Source organism: Petaurus breviceps, unplaced genomic scaffold, assembly GCF_028583685.1.
Source record: "Petaurus breviceps papuanus isolate PSGF00001 unplaced genomic scaffold, PetGlider_PUasm1.0 90654, whole genome shotgun sequence".
In the NCBI taxonomy this organism is placed as follows: domain Eukaryota; kingdom Metazoa; phylum Chordata; class Mammalia; order Diprotodontia; family Petauridae; genus Petaurus; species Petaurus breviceps.
In genome coordinates, this window is record NW_027187301.1 from 3,671,812 (window position 1) to 3,682,734 (window position 10,923).

The following is a 10,923-nucleotide window of genomic DNA, read 5'->3' on the forward strand; positions in this document are numbered from 1 at the left end:
AGAAAAAAGAATGTGAAGGAGAGAAAGTGAAGCCAGAGCAGGAGTGATGGACTGAGAGAACAAAGAGAGGGTAAAGACACTGAATGTCACAATGAGTATGCACAAAAGGTGTCAGAATAGTAAATTAGGAGGTCAGGGGGAAGTGTAATAGGTGCTGATCAGAGAGAGGAATTTGGGGGTTCAAGATTATGTAAGAAGAACAGTAATAAGGAACGGTGAGATCCCAAGCATGGCCACCTCTGAGATTTGTTGAAGTAAAATGAAACCATAAGTCAATGGAATTTGAGGAGGCTGATGAACTGAGTGGCCAGTGCATTGGAGGTGATAGATGCATGTAACTTGAAGGACCTAAATATGAGGATGGAGATGGAGGTGGAGAGAAATACAGTGACCCACATACTGAACTCTTTGAGAAAGAAGGAAGAGTGATGTGGAGGTAGATGATGGTGGTGAGGATCTGAAGTGGGCAATGTGGAGAGATAGAGTGAAGCTCAAAGGAGAATTGTCTGAGTGACCACAGTGGAGGGGGGAGGGTGTCTAGAAGTAGCGGTGCAAGAAGTTTCCGACTCTCTTTCCTGGTCTGTTGTGTCCCTTGGGATCACAAAAGGTGTGCTGTCTTGCAGAAGGAGTCATGTTTGTATGAACACAAGATGGGCCCAGTGCAAAAGGGAGGTGTCTAGGGTAAAGGGCAGTTTGATAGCAACTATGTGATGGTTCCAGAGGTCACTGTGGAAGGAAAGATGAGGCTTCCAGAGGAAGTTGGGATAAGTTGAATGGGGACAACAGAGCAGGGAGTAGAGTTTGGGCAGAAGGGTTTTATTAGAATTAGAGATTAAGGGAAGAGCACGAGACAGGGATGTATTAGCCAGAGGACAGAACACAGGAAATACTGAATATCTTGGACCCTCATCCTCCAGATTCCTGTGACAGGAAGTGATAGCTGTGCTATTCTATTTTCTTCACATTTCTCTTTTCTCTTCCTCCTCTTAAATGCATATGTCCCTTCCTCTCTTTTCCTCTGTCTCTGTCTCTCTGGTTCTGTCTCTGTCTCTTCCTTCTTCTCTCTCTGCTTTCCACCTGCATCTAATCTGCTTCATATTCCTCCCTATAGGAAATCCAACAGCGCCATGGACTAGCCAACTCTATCTCTTCCTACTTAATCAAGCCTGTCCAGAGGATCACTAAGTATCAACTGCTCCTGAAGGTACCTACCATTCCCCTCTCTCCGTCCTATTCCCTTCACCTACACCTGTCACCTAATACATAGGATCGGGTGTCTGAGCATTGTTCATAATGATGGAGAAGTTCCCAATCCAAGATCCTTTCTAGCTTCAATCCCAAATCAGCGCTTCAGAAACTGTCAAGATTTAGTTATTTTTATTCTAGGCTGCTTTTTCCTCTTTCCAGGATGTTTTGTACTTGGAACATAGGAAGAAAGCAGGCTGTGGCTTTCCATAGAAGAGGGCTTCCTGTGCAGCATACATAGTACAATGCCCCCTAGGAGGTCACCTGCTCTGGTGGGTTGCTACACAAGCCTCTCTCTCTTCTCTGGCACAATACTCATGGTCACCCTGCTTCCAGCCAACTCAAGAACTTGGGTTCCAGACCAAAGGTAGCTTTCCTGAGACTAGGCATCCATGGCGTCAGTAGTTTTTGCCTAAATTCTATGTTAGTTAAGCACAAAGCTTTTATTTTGCAATGGACCTGGTAGTGGGGGAGTGTTCTTTAAGCGAAATAAGAACAATCCTCATCTGTTTTCCCTTTAAGAGCAAGGCAATTTAAACTTATTATTCCACAAAGGAAATATATATTTTATAATCTAATAAATAAATGACTCTCCCAGGAGTCTGGGGAAAAAAAACATAGTCAAAGTCCCATGATTTTTGACCAGGTCATTCCTTGAACTGCCAGGATACAGTCTCTTCCCATTTTGTGCAGTCACTACTTGACAAGTTGCCTTTCAGATCCATCTAAGCCTTTGGGTTAGGTGAGAGAACGCGGGAAGGAGCTCTGGAAGAAGTTCCAAAAGAAACTCCGAACCATGAGAATTCAGTGCAACAAACAATGCTAAGCACTGGGTTTATAAAAACAAAAAGAAAGCAGGTCCTGTATCCAAGAAGCTTGCATTCTTCCGGGAGAGGCAGCATAACGTGTGAGCAGATAATTCTGTGTATAGAGATCTGAGGAGGGTGGAGGGAGCATTAACACTTCTGGCTCCAACTCGTCCTCCAAGGGAGAGTTTACAAAAGGTCGTCCTGCCTCCCAGTGAACAGTCAGCCTGATGTCCAGAGAGGGCTATGATCCATGATTCAGTCTGCTCACGATTCACATCATAAGGCACTCTTGGCAGGTGAAAGTGTAATCCTATAAAAAGTGCAAGGAAAATGAGTTGGGGAGGCAAGTGGCCATCAGGATAAGGGTGAGGGGAGACAGAGATCTGCTTCCTCGAGCCTCTAATGACATGCTTTGGGTGTAGCAGCCTGGCTGTGACATAGCCACCCCCCACGCTTCTCTTTTCTTCAGACACTTCCTATGTGTGTCACTCTAGAACAGTTACTCTGAGACTCATCTGTAAAATGGGGATTTAAAAGGCTTTCGCTCCCTCCCACAGATTGTAGACCTTAAATTGCTATGTGAATGAAAACTGTCAGTTATTAACTTAACTATTTCTACAAAACGTCTGGGGCATTCAGATTTCAATATGACAACGCACATTACTGAAAATCACTCTATAAATCCTTCCTCTTTAGGATTATAAAGCTGATCCAAGTTGCATTGGGACTAAAAGAAATAAGGCAACAAGTCTAAAATAAATGTCATTGACTTCACTTTTCTGTTTCATTCCCTCTGTGTAATGAATCCCTGGAATTCTATGATAGGGACTAAGAAAGGCATAGTCAAAAGAGGTTGGGGTGGGGTTCTGGAAGAGAGAAAAATACAGAAAAGTCTGAGGATATTTGCTTATCAGCAACTGCTAGAAATAGAATTCTGATGAATCAGGAGAGAAAAAACAGGCGCAAGGGAAGTGAGCAGGGTCACTCTACGGTACCTTGAAGTTTGTTGTTTAGTAATTTTTTTTATTTGTGTCCAACTTTTTACACCCCACTTTGGGGGTTTTCTTGTCAGACATACTGGAGCAGTTTACCATTTCCTTCTCCAGTTCATTTTACAGATGAGGAAACTGAGGCAAACAGGGTTAAGTGATTTGTCCAGGGTCACATAGCCTGTAAGTGTCTGAGGCTGGATTTGAACTCAGCTCTTCATGACTCCAGGCCCAACACTCCATCCACTGTAACACATAGCTGCCCTACCTTGAATATAACAGGAATTTAATGAATGTTAAATTGAAAAGAATTGAAATGGATAACCCCTGGGTGGGTTGGAGGAAACAAATGGAATCCTTGCCAAAAGCTATTGTGAGATCATTTTTAAGGCTGCTTTAAGTCTATAACAAAAATTCCAGCTGAATAAAAGGAAAAAAATAGTTTGCTGAACCATTAACATCAATAATAAATAAGAAAGGTTTTTACAAATAGACTCTGGGGTTTCCATCATTGAAGTCTTTTGTGTTCCAAGTAACTTGACTTTTAATTAGCGATAATCTCTGCCTAGGGATGGAAGACTTTAGATGAAATAGAAGAATGGGAGCCATATGCCCATTATGGAGTTTGCTATTCACCATACAAATCGCTTCATTTGCCACATTTTTCCTGTTGGGCTCTTAATGAAATGTGTAGTGGTTCCTTACCAGATGCAGAGACCTGGAGAGAACTGAGTGCTCATTACTGGTAGAACAGTAGATTAAACTCATTGGCATATTCTATTCTAAATGAATACATATTTTCCATTGTTTCTGCCTGGGAAGTTCCCTTAACAGTATCAAATTACCAAAGAATGAAGTTTGTTTTCAAAGTAAAGGAAGAAAAAAAAATCAGTGAAGCAAGGGAAATATTAAAGTTTCTGTATAACGATGTCAAAAGCAAAGTGAAGATGATACGGAGTGTGAGATTGGGAGTCAGAAGGCCTGAGTTCAAATTCTAATACTACTTCTTACTAACTTTGTGATTTTGAACAAGTCATTTAACTGCTCTGGGTCTTAGTTTCCTCATATATAAAATGAGGGGGTTGGATCAGATCAGAGGTTCCCAAACTTATTTGGCCTACCATCCCCTTTTTAAAAATATTACTCAGTGTCCCCCTGGAAATTTACTTTCTTTAAATTTAACTTTTTTTGAAATATGCATCATTTCAAAAAATATAAAATATATATTTTGAAAATAATACATCTTAAATTTAGTAATTTATTATAAAGTTGTGAGAATTTTTCCTAAATTGAAATTCTGATGATACAATATTGTACCTTATAACTGTATACTATCATATTGTAAATAAGTCATTACACATTGCACATATTCCTGTCAATGCATGCTGGACTACCTGACAATGTGTGACATGTTCACCTGCCAACACTAGCTTGTTAAGACCTAGTGTTGGACTTGACCACTGATGGGTTATAACTTGCATTTTGTGAGTTTATTTGGAAAATATTGTAATCATTATGACTTTAACTCTGTTATACAACAGGTAAAATATGTACAGTTTTTCAAAATTCTCTTCTCTTCTTTCCTTATGCTTCCACTGCCCCCTTATTTTTATTCAGTATCCCCCAAACTTCAGCCGAGGCTACTACCACCCCACCTTGGATTGGTCCAGGACCCCCCAGAGGGTGATATCACCCATTTTGGGAACATAGGGACCAGGTGATTTCTGAGTCTTTCCCAACTCTAAATCTATGATCCTATGTTCCTAAATCCATTGGAAAAGAGGACAGAGCTGAGACTTTGTAACTTATCTCCAAATTTAAAATCCTTCTGAACTAGAAAAAGGATCCCTGTCTCATGGTGGGAATTTGTCCAGAGGAGCTAGACTTATTTCAGTTATTATGGGGGAAGGGAATAGAGAGGGCTGGGGATAACTGAGAGAATTAGTGAAGAGTTTCAGAAGTTAAAAAAGTATCTTTTGGCTTTGGCCACACATTTATCTGAAGAGCCTTCTTATGGAAAGAGGTGATGGTCCTAGGTCTAAATCCACCTCTTACAACCCCATCCCTGACGTTTATTGGTCATGTGAGAGTTCACAAGTCAATGAGTTTCTCTGAGCTTCAATTTTCACATCCATAAAATGGAGATGGAAATGCTGTCTGCCTCACAGGGTTGTGAGGATCAAATCAGATAAAATATATAAAGCATTTTGCAACTGTTACAGTATCATATGTGTATTTGTGTGTTGAGCCCTGTCCTGGCCTATGGGAGGATGTAAAAGCAGGAAAGTTGATCCAGTTCCTATCTTCAGGGAGCCCTTACCCTGCTAGGGGAAAGAAAAGAACCACTTACATATAATGGATATAAATAGACAAAGCATGGGATCTGGAAACAAGAGAACTGATTTCTAGTCCTATCTAGTGTTGAGTCCTTGACATCTCTGGGCCTCAGTTTCCTCATCTACAAAATGAGAGGGTTAGATTAAGTGACCTCCAAGGTTGCTTCCCACTCTGACATTCTGTGATTCTATGGAATTCTATCTTTATGGTCCCTATCCTCTGAGATCTCCTAGGATAATAGAGGAGACATGGCCTTATGTCTTGGGGAGCTTCTCTCTGAAGCAGGGAAGTAAGATACAGAGGCATTCTTATGCCTCTGAATAGTACTAGTTATAGCTTCATAGAAATGAGATTAGATGAAATAAAATTTGTACAATTCTCTGCAAATATAATAAAGATGAGCTATTATTGTTTATAGGAGGACTGTGAAGTTTTCATCCCATGGCTTTTTTTTCCTCTCCGTTTATCAATCAACAAGAAGTTACTGAGTACCTACTATGTGCTGAGTAGGAGACAAAATTGTGCAGTAGATTAAGAGTGGGTCAGGAAGACTTGGGTCCAAGTCTTTCCTCTGAAACATTTACCTTAAGTGTTCCCCAGGCAGCTCTAGAAGATCCTAAGTGGCAGAATTGCTGAACTGCATTAGTGGAGGGGTTAAAGTGAGAGCTCCCCTATACTGTGATAGAATCACAGGTCCAGACCCTCCCCCCCAGATATGTGCTAGGTGCTAGGGAACACAAAGACAAAGCTGAAACTTCCTGTCCTCAAGGAAACTAGGTGGTGCAGTGGATAGAGCATCTGGCCTGGAGTCAGGAAGACTCATCTTTGTGAGTTCATATCTGGCCTCAGACACTTCCTAACTGTGTGACCCTGGGCAAATCACTTCACCCCATTTGCCTCAGTTTCCTCATCTGAAAATGAGCTGGAAAAGAAAATGGCAAACCATTATAATATCTGTGCCAAGAAAACCCCAAATGGGGTCACGAAGAATTGGACGTGACTGAAATGGCTGAATGACAGCAACAACAAATCCTCAAGGATCTTACATTCTATAAGAGGCAACAACATGTGCACCTATGTGAATATGCCAAAGAAATCCAAGGCAATTTGGAAGAGGTAGACACTCTCAGCTAAGGGGATCAAGAAGAGCCTCCCAGGGGCTATGTCAGCAGTAGATACCTTGGTTGGGAAGCTATCCTCTTCGATTCTACTGCATCTCTTCCCCCTCTCAACCCTATACATTCTCTAGACCCATCATATCTTTGTCATCAGGATCTATAGTCAAGGAAAACTCACAGGACGTTATAAAATTTGATGAATTGGTAGGAACTTTTAACAGCCAAGAGAACCCAGTCTATTTACTCAAAATAAGGGATTTACCTGCACATCATTTGTGTGTAGTTAACCTGAAGGGACATGTAGCTAATCCTTCCCAGTCATGCAGTCATGCTTTCCTCCCAATGACCACTAGTCCTAAGTTAATAAGAGGGCTCCTCTGCAAACATTAGCTCACTTGAGTCTTACAGCAATACCATAGAGTATGAAGTACGGTTATTTTTAATCCTCACTTTTTAGGTGAGGCAATTGAGGTACAAAAAAATTAGATGACTCTACAAATCAAATTACTTATAACAGAGCCAGGTCTCATATCCAGGACTCCATTCTCCACTCCAGAATGCTGCTTTGGTTGGACTGCATGACATTGAATTTAGGGTAGCTAAGTCTGGAAAATTAAATGGGTCACATCCCAACCTTGTCCACAGCCCTGAGGATACGTATAGTACACAGTGGACAAGGTGGACAAGGGGAAGGTGATCTTTGCCTCTAGGAAGCAGAGGGTTGGGAGCTATCAGAACTGCCGTGATTATGTCTGGACTTTTTCCTTAGGAACTTTTAACCTGCTGTGAAGAAGGGAAAGGGGAGCTCAAGGACGGCCTGGAAGTGATGCTCAGCGTTCCAAAGAAAGCTAATGACGCCATGCATGTCAGCATGTTGGAAGGTAGTCATCCCTAGCTTGCCCACCAATGGGCCTTCTCTTTTTCCTAGACCTAGAGGGGTAAGTGGGGGCAGGGAGTGCAATGTAATAGCAAACATGAGACAGAGCAGGGAGAAGTGGGCAAATGAGCCCCAAATCACTAGTAACTATAAAGAATATTTAGGTATTCAGACTGAAAGTTCTATAGGTCAACTTGTCTATCCCCCAGTCTCCAAGCAGAGTCATGCTTAAGCCATTCAAGGTATATAGGTCTCAACTCTTCTATTAAATGTGTTGAGGGCAAGTTAGCATATTTATTACCAAGAGTACTTGAGTTCTAATGCAAAAACAGTCTTGCTGATTTACATAAATTTGCATATTGTTCCTTTGCCCATGCAATTTATGTAGATTCTCTCACTTCAATGCATTCTTCAGTCCCATACCTTTGCTGCCAGGTTAAGTAGGCCAGGAAAGTCACAGAAAACCTCTACAAAGGTTCATTGATCCACAGGAACCATGTTTCTTTGGCTTAGAGAGGGCTTCGGTAAAGAAGTCGTAGCACTATAGGACAGATGTACCAAGAAGCAATGTGTCGGGAAGAGGTGGGATGTGTTAGAAGAGACATAGTTCAGTGCCCGAGTCAGAACAGGCAAGCAGGGATTTAAGGAAATACCTGTGCTCAGAACCATCCCCCTTGCCCCCCCATCTGCCATCTTCCTGAGTGTGGCCAAACCAGATCAAAATGCCATTGGGAGATGTTTAACAAAGTAAATAAAAATACAATACAATATAGATAATTTAATTTGTACTTTTCTGCAGAATCTATTTCAATTTGGGTTAGATAGTTCTTTCCTGTCTTTGCTCTTCTCCAAAGGACTTGTCTAACCTCAGGGCTTCCTGTACCCAGGAGCCTGGGTGATACTCAACTCCGTAGGGAATGAGGCAGGTGGGGAGTGTAGAGCACAGAAGCTTTGAGGAACTCATGTCCAATCTGGGCGTTTGTGTGTAGTTAACTTGAAGGCACATGTAGCTAACTAATCCTTCCCAGTCCTGTGTCAGCCTCACTAGCCCATTCCTTCCCTCTCCTTCCCCCAAGTTTTCCCCTCCTCCCTGTCACCTTTGTTTCTCTAGCCTTTCAAAGACATATATCCCAAGCTTAAAGCTCCATGAACTTTGAACATTTTGTTCATGACACTGCTAAATGCAATGCAGTAATATCAGAGCCATTGAAGCAAGAACAAAGAAATGTCCTCCAAAAAGAAAAAGATAACAAGGAAACTGGAACCCAGGTTAGTCAGTCAGTCAGTCAGCCATTGACTTGGGCTCCAATCCATTCTAAGCCCTGAGTTAGAAGAGAAGATATAAAGGAAGTCAAGCATTTACTAAGCAGCCCCATGTGTCAGCCCCATGCTAAGTGCTGATGATACAAAGAAAGGCAAAAATAGCCCCTGCCCTCAAGGAGCTTATGTTCTAAAGGGGAAGACAATGTGTAATCAGCTATGTCCTAGAGATTCATACAGTATAAGTTAGAGGTAATATTCCTTGCCCTTAGGGACCTCCCAGTCTAATGAGAAACATAGAGCACGCGCGCGCACACACACACACACACACACACACATAATTTACACGCATGCTGAAACTATAAAAAATAAAATGTACCTAGAGTCCAGAACTCAATATGCATGTCACCACCAGAAATCCCTGGAGGAATGAAAGCTGAATGGTATCAACTGAAAGATGCCCGGGGCCGGTGAGTCTTGAACTTGGCTGCATATATCGAGAGGAAATTCCCACTAAGAATGGGAATGCTTATGTGTCTTTCAGGGTTTGATGAGAACCTGGATGTCCAGGGGGAGCTGATTCTCCAGGATGCCTTCCAAGTTTGGGATCCCAAGTCTCTGATCCGGAAGGGACGAGAACGACATTTGTTCCTTTTTGAGATCTCTTTGGTGTTTAGCAAGGAAATCAAAGACTCTTCAGGGCACACAAAATATGTTTACAAGAACAAACTACTGGTAGGTGGGGTTCACAGGGAACTCCCTGTTCTCATTGAGCCCTTGGGCTAGAAGGGACCTTGACAAGGTCATTGCATCTTTCTCTTTCTCCTCCTTCCTCCCCCACCTTAATCCTAAAGCATCTCAGGCAAATGAAGTCTCTATTTGGAAAGCTCCCTAGAGAGGAAGAAAGCTCCCTAACCCTCCTCATGTTCCTACTTCAATATTTACAGTCAAGAAAATTTTCTTTATGTTGACTGTTTCCTCTTCCACCCTTCTTTGGTCCTTCCCAATTTTGAACAATTATCTCTCTGTGCTCTCATCCTGGATAGATGAACAGAATATACCACTTGTTTAAATTTGATTGACAGCAGCCCCCTCCCCGGTCCTCTCCTCTTTGTTGCCTTTCCCATCCCATCCCAGCCCTAAGTTTCCCCACTGCCCTCCCCTTCCCCGCCTCTCACAGGCCTTTCCTGTCTACAGACCTCAGAACTGGGTGTGACGGAGCACGTGGAAGGCGATCCCTGTAAATTTGCCTTGTGGTCCGGGCGCACACCTTCCTCGGACAACAAAACTGTATTGAAGGTGAGTCCTGCTTCTTGGTTTCCTCTCAGTCTATGGGCACAGGGACAGTCAGCATTCAAGGCTAAAAGACAAGAGTCCTCACTCCCACAAGAAGGCAGTTTGCCTAGATTTGGCTACTAGTCAGAACTGTGATCTCACATGGATGTTGGAAGGGCAAATTTGAGGAAGATAGCAATACTCTCAGAGATTCCAGGAGGAAAAACTGTAGCCACTGAGTCCCTCTGAAGATGTGGCCTTCTCTGGCAGCACTATCGATTTACATAGACGGATAACCAAGCCATGTTCTGCCATATGACCACTTAGGGTCATAAGACTAAAAAAGAACAAATCAGTTTGAGAGGCAATATGATGTGATGGATAGATGCTAGACTTGGGATCAAGAAGATCTGGGTTTAAGTACCACCTATAACATTTACTAGGCACATGAGCAAATAATGGGTGAATAATTAACCCCTCTGAGACTTAATTTCTTAATCTGTAAAATGGGAATGCTGATACCCACAGTGTCTATCTTGCTGTTGTGGGATTTAAATGAAATAATATATGGAAAGCACATTGCAAACCTTAGAGCACTATATTAATGTCAGCTATTTTGTGATTATTGTTATTAATTTGGTCTAAACACACATATAAGAACACAGGTTGATTTCTCACATGGGTAAATCAGTGTGATGAAGAAGGTGGATTGCAGGTGCTTGAAATCAGGGCTCGTCATCAACAAATGAATAATATTTTGAGGTTAATGAGTGAGAAACAGGAGAGAGAGAGAGAGAGAGAGAGTTCATTTATTAAACACTATGTGGGGGCACTCTGTTGCACTCTATTAATACAAATAATTAAAATTAATTAAAATCTACTTATCTCAAGAAGATTACATTCTCACTGAGAAAAACAATACATAAAGAAGAACTGGGAAGGTAGGGGAAGGCATGCCCTTGTGGGAAAGAAGGAGCAGTAGTCCAAATTAAGCATGGCTTCATGGGTACTTC

General features: G+C 42.0%; 1 protein-coding gene across 4 annotated transcripts in view; it reads left to right on the forward strand.

Moving 5' to 3' along the window:
- KALRN (kalirin RhoGEF kinase) overlaps positions 1 to 10,923 on the forward strand; it is a 982,696-nt gene that overhangs the window by 653,747 nt on the left and 318,026 nt on the right. For all 4 annotated transcript variants that reach the window (XM_069064963.1, XM_069064965.1, XM_069064964.1 and 1 more), the window contains 4 exons: positions 1,112 to 1,204; positions 7,268 to 7,379; positions 9,180 to 9,370; positions 9,833 to 9,934. In XM_069064963.1, the coding sequence (XP_068921064.1) occupies positions 1,112 to 1,204; positions 7,268 to 7,379; positions 9,180 to 9,370; positions 9,833 to 9,934 (498 nt within the window). The remainder of the gene's footprint in view (positions 1 to 1,111; positions 1,205 to 7,267; positions 7,380 to 9,179; positions 9,371 to 9,832; positions 9,935 to 10,923) is intronic.